Here is a 15487-nt window from a genome sequence, read left to right on the forward strand (position 1 = left end):
CCTCACTCCCTCCTTCCATCTCTCACCTCTGCATCTATCACTCTCATCTTCCATCTCACCCTGCTCCTCACTCCCTCCTTCCATCTCTCACCCTACTCCTCACTCCCTCTTTCCATCTCTCACCCTGCTCCTCACTCCCTCCTTCCATCTCTCACCCCTGCACCTCACACTCCCTCCTTCCATCTCTCACCCTACTCCTCGCTCTCTCTCCTTCCATCTCTCACCCTGCTCCTCACTCCCTCCTTCCATCTCTCACCCCTGCTCCTCACCCCCTTCTTCCATCTCTCACCCTGCTCCTCACTCCCTCCTTCCATCTCTCACCCTGCTCCTCACTCCCTTCTTCCATCTCTCACCCTGCTCCTCACTCCCTTCTTCCATCTCTCACCCTGCTCCTCACTCCCTTCTTCCATCTCTCACCCTGCTCCTCACACTCCCTCCTTCCATCTCTCACCCTGTTCCTCACACCCTCCTTCCATCTCTCACCCCTGCATCTATCACTCTCTCCTACCATCTCACCCTGCTCCTCACTCCCTCCTTCCATCTCTCACCCTACTCCTCGCTCCCTCCTTCCATCTCTCACCCTACTCCTCACTCCCTCCTTCCATCTCTCACCCTGCTCCTCACTCCCTCCTTCCATCTCTCACCCTACTCCACATCTCTCACCCTTGCTCCTCACTCCCTCCTTCCATCTCTCACCCCTGCACCTCACACTCCCTCCTTCCATCTCTCACCCTGCTCCTCGCTCTCTCCTTCCATCTCTCACCCTGCTCCTCACTCCCTCCTTCCATCTCTCACCCCTGCTCCTCACTCCCTTCTTCCATCTCTCACCCTGCTCCTCACTCCCTCCTTCCGTCTCTCACCCTGCTCCTCACTCCCTCCTTCCATCTCCCACCCTGCTCCTCACTCCCTTCTTCCATCTCTCACCCTGCTCCTCACTCCCTTCTTCAATCTCTCACCCTGCTCCTCACACTCGCTCCTTCCATCTCTCACCCTGTTCCTCACTCCCTCCTTCCATCTCTCACCCCTGCATGTATCACTCTCTCCTTCCATCTCACCCTGCTCCTCACTCCCTCCTTCCATCTCTCACCCTACTCCTCGCTCCCTCCTTCCATCTCTCACCCTACTGCTCACTCCCTCCTTCCATCTCTCACCCTGCTCCTCACTCCCTCCTTCCATCTCTCACCCCTGCTCCTCACTCCCTTCTTCCATCTCTCACCCCTGCTCCTCACTCCCTTCTTCCATCTCTCACCCTGCTCCTCACTCCCTCCTTCCATCTCTCACCCTGCTCCTCACTCCCTTCTTCCATCTCTCACCCTGCTCCTCACTCCCTTCTTCCATCTCTCACCCTGCTCCTCACACTCCCTCCTTCCATCTCTCACCCTGTTCCTCACTCCCTCCTTCCATCTCTCACCCCTGCATCTATCACTCTCTCCTTCCGTCTCAGCCTGCTCCTCACTCCCTCCTTCCATCTCTCACCCTGCTCCTCGCTCCCTCCTTCCATCTCTCACCCTACTGCTCACTCCCTCCTTCCATCTCTCACCCTACTCCACATCTCTCACCCCTGCTCCTCACTCCGTCCTTCCATCTCTCACCCCTGCACCTCACACTCCCTCCTTCCATCTCTCACCCTGCTCCTCGCTCATTCCTTCCATCTCTCACCCTGCTCCTCACTCCCTCCTTCCATCTCTCACCCTGCTCCTCACTCCCTCCTTCCATCTCTCACCCTACTCCTCACTCCCTCCTTCTGTCTCTCACCCTGCTCCTCACTCCCTCCTTCCTACTCTCACCCTACTCCTCACTCCCTCCTTCCATCTCTCACCCTACTCCACATCTCTCACCCCTGCTCTTCACTCCTTCCTTCCATCTCTCACCCCTGCACCTCACACTCCCTCCTTCGATCTCTCACCCTGCTCCTCGCTCTCTCCTTCCATCTCTCACCCTGCTCCTCACTCCCTTCTTCCATCTCTCACCCTGCTCCTCACTCCTTCCTTCCATCACTTACACATTCGGATGCTTGTACACCACGGGAAGGACTGACACTAGCACTTACATATACTCTCATCTGTACATTTTATACTTTGCAACTCACTTTTTAGGATTGCGCTCTCCCACTCGCTGTCAAGACGGGAAATATGGAGGCCGAGCTGCGGCTGTCCAATAAACTCTCAGAGCTGCTAGCGAGCATGGAACTTTATGAGGAATCGCTGGATCATGCAAAGACGGCGCTAGCACTAAGCGTCAACTTAGGTAACAATCTTTCTCTTTTGTATTATGTATGACCATTCCAAAGACAACATAAAATTATAATAAAACAAAAAAGATGTACATATACAGTGTCATATAGCTGTGATAATGCTAATGGTACACACTGTCTCTATCACAGGGAATCAGCTGAATGAGAGGGTAGCCTATCACCGGCTAGCTGGGATTTACAGTCACCTGTGCCAGTGCGAACTTGCAGAGCATTACTACCTGAAGGCTCTCTCCCTCTGCCCATCTCCGCTGGAGCTAGAAGAGGAGGCAGTGTACTACATGAAGGTTTACCTTGTGTTAGGTGACATCATATTCTACCATCTTAAGGTTAGACAAGTCTTCTCTAATCTGTGCTCACCTGATGTATTAATAAGTTAAAGCAGTATGCCGTGCATACACGTCACTCTTCTATCTATAAAGCCATATAAGAGTTTAACCAATACCCATTGCTCTCAGATATAAGGCAAGTGGGTTCAAAATGTACCAGACTATGAACATGATATGTAAATTGTGTTAGCACCACCGTTTTGGGAAATTGAGGCCTGTGCCTCCCACCCCCAAACACAGTCACTGACAGTCTGATGCAGATCTGCATCCGGCGTTGCAGACCCATATTGCACATGCGCAGTATAGGGTCTGGTGCATGTGCAAAGTACCGATCATTGGGGATAATTCAGACCTGGTCGCACGCAGGCTATTTTTTGACCAGGTAGTCGCCGCCTACAGGGCAGGGGGTAAGAGCTTTGTAGGGATGCGTTCAGCTGTGCATTGAGTTGCACAAACGAAAGTGTGTACAGTTTCTGCACAACCCAGGACTTACTCACCCGCTGCGATAATCCAGGAAGAAGCTGACGTCAGGATCCCTCCCTGGAAACGGCCGGGCACGCCAACGTTTTTACGACCACTCCCAGAAAACGGTGTGTTGCTGCCCGCGAACGCCTTCTGTCTGTCAATCTTCTTGCGATCGCTTTCTTTGTTCCTTTCACCGCTGCCCAGCGCCAGCCAGTGACGTGCCTGCGCATTGCAGCCCACACGCATGTGCTATTCAGGCCCGATTGCACACCGTGCATTGGGTCTGAATGACCCCCATTGGGCCTAATTCAGATCTGACTACAACAGCTAATTTGTTAGCCAATGGGCAAAACAATGTGCACTGCAGGGGGGGCAGATATAACATGTGCAGAGACAGTTAGATTTGGGTGTGGTGTATTCAAAGTGAAATCTAAATTGCAGTGTAAAAATAAAGCAGCCAGCATTTACCCTGCACAGAAACAAAATAACCCAACCAAATCTAACTCTCTCTACACATGTCATATCTGCCCCCCCTCCCTGCATTGCACAAGTTTTTGCCCATTAGCTAACAAATTTGCTGCTGCAATCAGATCTGAATTACCCCCACTGGTACTTAGCTGCATGAACCCACATCTGAATTAGGCCATGTGTTTGTAAATTTGCATTTTGCAGCAGATTGCGATGGCAATAATCAATTCATTCATCCATCCATCCATCTGTGTGGTACGGCTGGGATAGGTAGGACTGGGAATGCCTAGGGCCAAATTCCCCTGCAAAATGGGAGAAGTGTTACATCCAAATGCAGCATGAGATGAATTTCCTCATCGCTAAGTATTATATTGGTGCACACAACCAGGAACGTTTTAACAATGGGCCGGATGGGACTACAGCTCCAGGCCTCAGCATATAAATAGGCCCAATATCATGACAGCATGGTGATGGCCAACGAACCAGCTGGGCATGCAGCCGGCCATAATTCATAGCTATTACAATTGTGTATCTATTTTCCAGTACACAATTTCTCAGTTCTCAGGAATTCTGATCTGATTGGTTCATCAGTAAACTGGGTTCTAGGAAAAATAAGGTATAGGGGCGTTTTGCTAGAACGATCTTAACAGTCCAAGGGCCTAATTCAAGGTTGATTGCAAAACAACTTTTTCCTCTAATGGGCAAAACCATGTGCACTGCAGGGGGGCAGATGTAACATGTGCAGAGAGAAGTTACATTTGGCTGGGGTGTGTTCAAATTGAAATCTAATTTGCAGTGTAAAAATAAAGCAGCCAGTATTTACCCTGCAAAGAAACAATATAACCCACCCAAATCTAACTCTCTCTGCACATTTTCCATCTGCCTCCCCTGCAGTGCACATGGTTTTGCCCAAAAGAGGAAAATGTTGTTTTGCAATCAACCATGAATTAGGCCCAAAAACTGTTGATATTGTTCTAGGAAAACTGGGGCATACAGGTGTATTAAACTGTATTAAACTGACAGAACGTTGAACGTCTGCATGCCATGACCTCGGTTATCACATATGGTAACATCTACTTGTATTTCAGGATCCCTACGACGCAGCCGGGTACTATCATCTCGCCCTGGCAGCCGCTGTGGATTTAGGCAACAAGAGGTGTCAGCTGAAGATCTACACCCGACTCGCCATCATCTACCATCATTTTCTTATCGACAGAGAAAAGTCGCTGTATTTCTATCAGAAAGCCAGAACCTTTGCCGCAGAACTTAACGTACGGAGGATTAACCTCTCTCCCGAGCAGCATTACCAAACTCTGACACGGACTTACAGCTACTAGACATAGAAAAATAGATATTTTTACGAAAAGCAAATATATTTTATTACAAATGTACATTAAAAAAAAAAGATTCACATTATAACTTTTATATCTATACATACATGCGGACATATTTATAACAGTGTAAAATGTAAATTTTGATCAGATGCTAACGTGTGTTCATACTTATAGAACACAGAGTAACTATATACCAAACTGTTAAGTTAATTACTAACAATGCTCAATGGTGAAAATATGCAGTAATCCCGGGCTGAGGGTGGAAGAAGCACCTGCGGCTGCAGCAGGACCTCCCGGACATTGGTGGTCATTCCGATTTGTTCGCTCGTTGCCGTTTTTCGCAAAGGAGCGATTAGGTGGAAAATACGCATGGTACGCAGCGCGCATGCGTTAAGTAATTTAACACAAAACTTTGGAGATTTACACAAGCTCAAGTGACGTTTTTTCAACGCTCGAGTGATCGTAGTGTGATTGACAGGAAGTGGGTGTTTCTGGGCGGCAACTGGACGTTTTCAGGGAGTGTGCTAAAAAACGCAGGCGTGCCAGGTAAAAATGCAGGAGTGGCTGGAGAAATGGGGGAGTGGCTGGCCGGACGCAGGGCGTGTTTGTGACGTCAAACCAGGAACTAAACAGACTGCCGTCATCGCAATCTAGGAGTAGGTCTGGGGCTACTCAGACACTGCAGGGAATTATTTAGTAGCAATTCTGCTAATCTTTCGTTCACTATTCTGCTAAGCTAAGATTCACTCCCAGAGGGCGGCGGCCTAGCGTGTGCAATGCTGCAAAAAGCAGCTAGCGAGCGAACAACTCGGAATGAGGGCCATTCTGTATGTTGCAGACAGCTCTGTTGATCAGAGCCTTCTGTAGTGGCACCTCCGCAATCCCGGTCCATCAGGGTACTCTCCCTAGAAACCCTCCCTGCGTGTGCCACTGCAAACAGACTGGGGTAAATTTACTAAGATGGAAGTTTTATTTAAAGATGGGATGTTGCCGATTGCAACCAATCAGATTCTACTTCTCATTTATCTAGCACCTGCTAGAAGATAATACCTGGAATCTGATTGGTTGTTATGGGCAACGGGGGTCATTCCGAGTTGTTCGCTCGCAAGCTGCTTTTAGCAGCTTTGCACACGCTAAGCCGCCGCCTACTGGGAGTGAATCTTAGCTTCTTAAAATTGCGAGCGAAAGATTCGCAATATTGCGATAAGACATCTCTGTGCAGTTTCTGAGTAACTCGAGACTTACTCGGCATCTGCGATCAGTTCAGAGCTTGTCGTTCCTGGTTTGACGTCACAAACACACCCAGCGTTCGCCCAGACACTCCTCCGTTTCCCCAGCCACTCCCGCGTTTTTCCCAGAAACGGTAGCGTTTTTTCACACACTCCCATAAAACGGCCAGTTTCCGCCCAGAAACACCCACTTCCTGTCAATCACATTACGATCACCAGAACGAAGAAAAAACCGTGAGTAAAATTCCTAACTGCATAGCAAATTTACTTGGCGCAGTCGCAATGCGGACATTGCGCATGCGCACTAAGCGGAAAATCGCTGCGATGCGAAGAAATTTACAGAGCGAACAACTCGGAATGACCCCCAACATCCCAACTTAAAAAGAACGCCCATCTAATTTACCCCATTGAGTGCCACTGTTCTTAAAAACTGAATTGTAAATGTGATTTATCCACTAGGGGGCAGTAAAGATATATGCAAGTCTTCTTAACAGCGAATAGTCACATCAGATTGAAAGTCCTGTTAGTAAATGTGATTGTGAATGAGAAATATTTGGCCACATTAAAATAAAGAGCATATTTGACTCATTAGAATTAAAAACCAAGTATATTAAATCTGCTGTAATAGATCTTAATTCTTTTTAACATTTATTAACGTTTATTTATATAGCACCAGCATATTTTGTTGCACTTACAATTGTAAATTAAAGTAGATGCTCGCTTCCATTTTTTTTTTTATTAATTTGACACGATTTTTAGATGAAGTTGTAAACAATGTAATGTAGGTTGTCTATTCTACACTATGGGCCTAATTCACGGTTGATTGCAAAAGCAAAATCTTCCTCTAATGGGAAGAACCATGTGCACTGCAGGGGGGGGGGGGGGGGGGCAGATATAACATGTGCAGAGAGAGTTAGATTTGGGTGGGTTGTTTTGTTTCTGTGCAGGGTAAATACTGGCTGCTCTGTTTCTAATCTGCAATTTAGATTTCAGTTTGAACACACCCCACCCAAATCTAACTCTCTCTGCACATGTTACATCTGCCCCCCTGCAGTGCACATGGTTTTGACCATTAGAGGAAAAAGTTGTTTTGCAATCAACCTTGAATCAACCTTTTGCCCATTAGAGGAAGATTTTGCATTTGCGCTCAACCTTTAGTTAGGCCATATGGCTCACAACAACACTTATACCCCTTTCACACCGCAAAAATAACCCGGTACAGGGGCATAGGTACACCTTTGGGGGCCCCATAACACAATTTCCACAGGGCCCCCAGCGCCCTGCGCAGCAGTCTGCTGTATTACAAGGGTCACCTGCTGGCCGCCTTCCGCCTCAAACGGGCATCCTCCTCCGCACCGACCCTGGCGCTCTGGAACGTCACCTCCTCGGGCGCATCATCGTCCTCACTCTCCAGCTCGTGCTCGGAAGTCATGCTGCTGCTGCAGTGCTCTGGCTTGGGGACGGGAAGCAGCGGTGCACAAGAAGTTGAAGCGCTCTCTCTGCAATGCATGCACATGTCTTGTAGGGCTGTCAGGTAGCCGGCCAACTCACAGCGACCCCTATCACATACCTCCTAACACAACCCTTTCAACAGGGGCGTAGCTACACCTTTGTAGGTGCAGGGAGAGTGCAGGGCCCTAGAGGCAGCCAGGGCCCCATAGCAGCCGCACTCCCTGCACCTATGGTAAAATGGGCGTGACCACACACCAGAAGGGGTGTGGCCACGCTCCAGAAGGGGTGTGACCACGCTCCAGAAGGGGTGTGACCACGCTCCAGAAGGGGTGTGGCCACTGAAAATGGCCCACAGTGCCAGTTACATTGCCCCACAGTGCCGGATACATGCCCCACAGTGCCAGTTACATTGCCCCACAGTGCCGGATACATGCTCCACAGTGCCGGATACATTGCCCCACAGTGCCGGATACATTGCCCCACAGTGCCAGATACATGCCCCACAGTGCCAGATACATGCCCCACTCAGTGCCAGTTACATTGCCCCACAGTGCCGGATACAATGCCCCACAGTGCCGGATACATGCCCCACAGTGCCGGATACATTGCCCCACAGTGCCAGTTACATTGCCCCACAGTGCCAGATACATTGCCCCACAGTGCCAGATACATGCCCCACTCAGTGCCAGTTCCATTGCCCCACAGTGCCAGTTACATTGCCCCACAGTGCCAGTTACATTGCCCCACAGTGCCGGATACATGCCCCACAGTGCCAGATACATTGCCCCACAGTGCCAGTTACATGCCCCACTCAGTGCCAGATACATGCCCCACAGTGCCAGTTACATTGCCCCACAGTGCCGGATACAATGCCCCACAGTGCCAGATACATGCCCCACTCAGTGCCAGATACATGCCCCACTCAGTGCCAGATACATGCCCCACTCAGTGCCAGTTACATTGCCCCACAGTGCCGGATACAATGCCCCACAGTGCCGGATACATGCCCCACAGTGCCGGATACATTGCCCCACAGTGCCAGTTACATTGCCCCACAGTGCTAGATACATTGCCCCACAGTGCCAGATACATGCCCCACAGTGCCAGATACATGCCCCACAGTGCCAGTTACATGCCCCACAGTGCCAGATACATTGCCCCACAGTGCCAGTTACATGCCCCACAGTGCCAGATACATGCCCCACAGTGCCAGTTACATGCCCCACAGTGCCAGTTACATGCCCCACAGTGCCAGATACATTGCCCCACAGTGCCAGTTACATGCCCCACAGTGCCTGATACATGCCCCACAGTGCCAGTTACATGCCCCACAGTGCCAGATACATTGCCCCACAGTGCCAGTTACATTGCCCCACAGTGCCAGATACATTGCCCCACAGTGCCAGTTACATTGCCCCACAGTGCCAGATACATTGCCCCACAGTGCCAGTTACATGCCCCACAGTGCCAGGCCCCACTCAGTGCCAGTTACATGCCCCATTTGGTGCCAGTTACATGCCCCACAGTGCCAGATACATTGCCCCACAGTGCCAGTTACATTGCCCCACAGTGCCAGATACATTGCCCCACAGTGCCAGTTACATTGCCCCACAGTGCCAGATACATTGCCCCACAGTACCAGTTACATGCCCCACAGTACCAGATACATGCCCCACAGTGCCAGGTACATGCCCCACAGTGCCAGTTACATTGCCCCACAGTGCCGGATACAATGCCCCACAGTGCCAGATACATGCCCCACTCAGTGCCAGATACATGCCCCACTCAGTGCCAGATACATGCCCCACTCAGTGCCAGTTACATTGCCCCACAGTGCCGGATACAATGCCCCACAGTGCCGGATACATGCCCCACAGTGCCGGATACATTGCCCCACAGTGCCAGTTACATTGCCCCACAGTGCTAGATACATTGCCCCACAGTGCCAGATACATGCCCCACAGTGCCAGATACATGCCCCACAGTGCCAGTTACATGCCCCACAGTGCCAGATACATTGCCCCACAGTGCCAGTTACATGCCCCACAGTGCCAGATACATGCCCCACAGTGCCAGTTACATGCCCCACAGTGCCAGTTACATGCCCCACAGTGCCAGATACATTGCCCCACAGTGCCAGTTACATGCCCCACAGTGCCTGATACATGCCCCACAGTGCCAGTTACATGCCCCACAGTGCCAGATACATTGCCCCACAGTGCCAGTTACATTGCCCCACAGTGCCAGATACATTGCCCCACAGTGCCAGTTACATTGCCCCACAGTGCCAGATACATTGCCCCACAGTGCCAGTTACATGCCCCACAGTGCCAGGCCCCACTCAGTGCCAGTTACATGCCCCATTTGGTGCCAGTTACATGCCCCACAGTGCCAGATACATTGCCCCACAGTGCCAGTTACATTGCCCCACAGTGCCAGATACATTGCCCCACAGTGCCAGTTACATTGCCCCACAGTGCCAGATACATTGCCCCACAGTACCAGTTACATGCCCCACAGTACCAGATACATGCCCCACAGTGCCAGGCCCCACTTGGTGCCAGATACATGCCCCACTGTGCCGCCGGACCCCCCCGTGCCGCCGGACCCCCCCCCCCCCCCCCCGTCACTTACCGGCCGCTTTTTGCTATGTGAGGGGAGGAGAGCGCAGCGCCTCTCCTTCCCCTCACCGCTCCCGGTCTCCGACGGCTGTCTGGTGCCGGTTCGCTAGCCAATCAGAGCTCGGGGACTGGCAGCCAATCAGGAGCCGGTCCGCAAGCTCTGATTGGCTAGCGCCGGAGACCGGACACAGCAGCGCTGCTAGTGCTGGCAGCGGCGGTGAGGGGAGGGAGAGACGCTGCGCTCTCCTCCCCTCACATTTAGGGTTGACGGGGGCGAGTGGCGGCGCCCCCCTCTCCTGGGCCTGCCAAGGCGCCCAGGGCACGTGCCCCACTCGCCCTACCCTAGATACGCCTCTGTAATGATTCTGGGTTGCACTCAACTTCATATAGGCGTAAACTAATACAATACTTGTGTTATTTTCAAAACTTATGGCCACGTCCCCCCACCCCCCCCACCACCATACCCACAGTCTCCAGCAATTACCAGGGTCGGCAGTGGAAAAAGGGTTAGAACTGTCATTTTAAAGATGCAGTGGATAAATGATAGCTGCTGTATAAGCGGATTTGTTGCTATAGGCAGCTTCTCCACTTTATCTCTTTCAACAATTTGATACATCTCCCCCTACTTAGAAAGGTCTTTGAGGAAGCATTCCCTTTGAATTCAGGTACTTGTATTTAATAGATACAGTTGTCTTCTTCAGCACTGTCTCTGTCACTGGAATAATGCTGGCAAATAACAGTTCCAGCCTCTCGCTTACTGCAACACTTGTGTCTCCTTTTTCCTTTGTCATTGGTGTCTCTCCCTCTCCGGTCACTCTGGTGTACAGGGTGACTGGCAAACTTCGTTAGCCTCCCAGGTAGTCTTACGTATGCACCCACTGACAGGAGTCACACCCGGCTCTCTACAACCTGTCATGGTGGCTCAGCTTCTCACACCAGCTGCAGCCTTCCCGCTTCTCACTTCAGAAGTTCTTGGCAGTCTCTCCTCCAGTCTGCGCATGTGTGCCCAGCCTTGGCACTCTCGTTTTGTGCACCCACACACTCCCCCTCTGCTAGGGGTTGCTGGGTGTTGAAGCCCACTATAGTCCTATGCTGCAGCTTCAGCCCTCTGCCACCACAAGTGATAGCCCTGCGTTAGTGGGGTAATACAATGGCAGCGACAGAAAACGAAAAGAGTTTGTACTTCTACAATGTATCTACTAATCTCTATACCAGTCAACGGCAATCTAATGATTATATCCATGCCTCTTTCAGTACTTAATTAAATGTGTTTCACCCAATGACACCCTCATTGGCCAGGAGCATGCCCCAATATGGGAGACTACACCCCTTTTCTCAGACTGAATGTGTGATCGCCCCATGTTGCTGCCTTCTCATTTACATTTGTTCAGAGAGATAAAACAGTGACATGACTGTTGATATGATGTCATACAATGGGTGGAGTAACATCTTAAACACATCTGTCACATGTTCCGCACTTTATGTTACACAGGCACGTGTCAAGATGATAGGGTTTGATGTCATTGTTTTTGGAATCGGTAAAGGATTGGCTAAACACGTCATTCAGATGTGTGCAATCTGAGAGCATTACAGCACAGTTACTTATATGAAGTCACTAGAAATCACACCCTCATGTACTATCCACAGACTATTAAATACATTTTTTGTATAAGAAACTATTTCTACATTGGCGCCTGATTTAATTAAAAAATGACAGGGGCTGACTGGTTGGTAGTTTCTCTCTCTCCACTTTATCACTCTACAAGTCTTAGTACATATGCCCTTAATTCTTACAAAGCAAACTCGGGAAACAATGCTAGCTTTATAATAACCAGAGGTAATGGTGATAAGAAAACAATGATGGAGTAATCAAGGCGCAAACAGATAAATAGCAGCTGCAATAATATCCAATCTTGCCGATACACAAGCAGAATATACAGTAAATAAAAACAAATGAGCGTAACATTTCAGAGCGCTATCTATTACACAATAAAACCAGATACTTATAACGGGGTGTGGATTATAAGATCTACACTAAAAAGGTCAATAGGTCTACCACTAATGGTAGACAGGCATCAGGTCGACAGGGTCAAAAGGTCGACATAGAATAGGTAGATACAGGGCGCACAGGTAAGGCACCACACTGTTGAAGGCGCCGGCACAACAGGCGAGGAGAGCGCAGCGCGCGCCTCTCCTGCCTGCCGCCCTGCACCCTCGGTCTGGTCTCTCTGGCAGTGACGGCGGAGTGTATAGCTCAAATCAGGTGCCGGTTCGTTAGCCAATCAGAGCTCGCGGACCGGCCCCTGATTTGAGATATACACACTGCCGTCACCGCCGGAGACCAGACCGAGGGGCAGAGCGGCAGGCAGGAGAAGCGCGCGCTGCGCTCTCCACACATCCATAAAACGGTGAGCAGCACTATGGGGGCATATGTGGCACTGTGGGGGCATATCTGGCATTGTGGACATATGTGGCACTGTGGGGGCATATCTGGCACTGTGAGGGCATATCTGGCAATCTGGGGGCATATGTGGCACTGTGGGGGCATATCTGGCATTGTGGACATATGTGGCACTGTGGGGGCATATCTGGCACTGTGGAGTCATATGTGGCACTGAGGGGGCATAGCTAGCACTGTGGGCACATGGCACTGTGGGGTCATATGTGGCACTGTGGGGGCATATCTAGCACTGTGGGGGCATGTCTGGCAATCTGGGGGCATATGTGGCACTCTGGGGGCATATCTGGCATTGTGGGCACATGGCACTGTGGGGGCATATCTGTATCTGGCACTGTGGGGGCACATGTGGCACTGTGGGGGCATATCTGGCACTGTGGGGGCATAGCTAGCACTGTGGGCACATGGCACTGTGGAGGCATATCTGGCACTGTGGGGACATATCTGGCATTGTGGGCATATGTGGCACTGTGGGGGCATAGCTGGCACTGTGGGCACATGGCACTGTGGGGGCATAGCAAGCACTGTTGGCATATGTGGCACTGTGGGGTCATATGTGGCACTGTGGGGGCATATCTAACACGGGTCATATGTGGCACTGTGGGGGCATATCTGGCATTGTGGGCACATGGCACTGTGGGGGCATATGTGGCACTGTGGGGTCATATGCGGCACTGTGGGGGCATAGCTAGCACTGTGGGGTCATATGTGACACTGTGGGGTCATATGTGGCACTGTGGGGGCATATCTGGCACTGTGGGGGCATATCTGGCACTGTGGGGGCATATCTGGCATTGTGGGCACATGGCACTGTGGAGGCATATCTGGCACTGTGGGGACATATCTGGCATTGTGGGCATATGTGGCACTGTGGGCACATGGCACTGTGGGGGCATAGCAAGCACTGTTGGCATATGTGGCACTGTGGGGTCATATGTGGCACTGTGGGGGCATATCTAACACGGGTCATATGTGGCACTGTGGGGGCATATCTGGCATTGTGGGCACATGGCACTGTGGGGGCATATGTGGCACTGTGGGGGCATAGCTAGCACTGTGGGGTCATATGTGATACTGTGGGGTCATATGTGGCACTGTGGGGGCATAGCTAGCACTGTGGGGGCATATCTGGCACTGTGGGGGCATATGTGGCACTGTGGGGGCATATTTGGCATTGTGGGCACATGGCACTGTGGGGGCATATCTGTATCTGGCACTGTGGGGGCATATGTGGCACTGTGGGGGCATATCTGGCACTGTGGGGGCATAGCTAGTACTGTGGGAACATGGCACTGTGGAGGCATATCTGGCACTGTGGGGGCATATTTGGCATTGTGGGCACATGGCACTGGGGGGCATATCTGTATCTGGCACTGTGGGGGCATAGCTAGCACTGTTGGCATATGTGGCACTGTGGGGGCATATCTAACACTGTGGGGCATATCTGGCACATGGCACTCTGGGGTCATATCTGGCACTGTGGGGTCATATGTGGCACTGTGGGGACATATCTGGCATTGTGGGCACATGGCACTGTGGGGGCATATGTGGCACTGTGGGGGACATATGCGGCACAGTGGGGGCTTATGCGGCACAGTGGGGGCATATGCGGCACTGTGGGGGCATATGCGGCACAGTGGGGGCATATCTGGTACTGTGGGGGCATATCTGGCACATGGCACTGTGGGGGCATATCTGTATCTGGCACTGTGGGGGCATATCTGGCACTGTGGGCACATGGCACTGTGGGGGCATATCTGTATCTGGCACTGTGGGGGCATGTCTGGCACTGTGGGGGCATATCTGTATCTGGCACTGTGGGGTCATATGTGGCACTGTGGGGGCATATCTAGCACTGTGGGCACATGGCACCCACTATCTCCCTGTGACCCCAGCCTCCTCAGTCACCCACTATCTCCATCACCTCTGTCACCCAGTCACGCACTTTCTCCCTGTCACTGACAATCTCCCTGGACCCCTGAAGGTACTATTGTGTGGCCACGCCCCTTCCTTGTGATACCACACCTCTTTTAAAATTTGATCCCATCAAGGGGCGTTAAATTCTAAATTCGCTTACCAAAAAAATTAAGCTCGGGCCGGCCCTTGGTAGATAGTAGAAAAGGTTGACAACATAAATAGGTCAAAAGGCCGAAATCAAAATGGGCGACACTAAAAAGGTAGACTCAATTTTTATTTTTTGGGGGGTATTTTGTCACTTTTCTTTCGCAAACAAGTCCCATTTCTGTACCATGTTCCCTTGCATGGCAAGCGACAAGGTGCCTCACTCTGCTACCGCTACGCTCGACACAGGTTACTATTGTCAACCATTGTCGTGTCAACACACAAATGGTCAATACAAGTTTTTTCTATTTTTTCATACTTTACCATCCACGCGGACTACCATTGGAAGTAGTAACCTGTGGACCTTTTAACCCTGTTGACCTTTGGAACTGTCTACATTTTACATGTCAACCTTTTGGCCCTGTGGACCTAATGCGTGTCGACCATTAGTGGTCTACCGATTGACTGTAGACCTTTTTACTGTAGATCTATAGACTGAATACCCTTATAATGAGTCTCTTGTATGAATGTCTTGTTCCTTTCTTTTTTATCTTCTCCTCACTGGGCGGTCATATGTAAAGAAAAGAAAAAGGCAACAATGGCCCTCATTCCGAGTTGTTCGCTCGTTATTTTTCATCGCATCGCAGCGATTTTCCGCAAACTGCGCATGCGCAATGTTCGCACTGCGGCGGCGCCAAGTAAATTTGCTAAGAAGTTTGGTATTTTACTCACGGCATTACGAGGTTTTTTCTTCGTTATGGTGATCGGAGTGTGATTGACAGGAAGTGGGTGTTTCTGGGCGGAAACTGGCCGTTTTAT

The 15487-nt window shown here is 50.8% G+C and overlaps 1 protein-coding gene across 4 annotated transcripts in view; it reads left to right on the forward strand.

Moving 5' to 3' along the window:
• Positions 1–6691, forward strand: part of SH3TC1 (SH3 domain and tetratricopeptide repeats 1) — a 194126-nt gene extending 187435 nt beyond the window's left edge. For all 4 annotated transcript variants that reach the window (XM_063924079.1, XM_063924088.1, XM_063924097.1 and 1 more), the window contains 3 exons: positions 2097–2247; positions 2384–2580; positions 4602–6691. In XM_063924079.1, coding sequence (XP_063780149.1) covers positions 2097–2247; positions 2384–2580; positions 4602–4850 — 597 coding nt within the window. In that variant the 3' untranslated portion in view covers positions 4851–6691. The remainder of the gene's footprint in view (positions 1–2096; positions 2248–2383; positions 2581–4601) is intronic.
• Positions 6692–15487: the final 8796 nt, after the last annotated feature.

This window comes from Pseudophryne corroboree, chromosome 1 (genome assembly GCF_028390025.1).
Source record: "Pseudophryne corroboree isolate aPseCor3 chromosome 1, aPseCor3.hap2, whole genome shotgun sequence".
Classification (NCBI taxonomy): Eukaryota; Metazoa; Chordata; class Amphibia; order Anura; family Myobatrachidae; genus Pseudophryne; species Pseudophryne corroboree.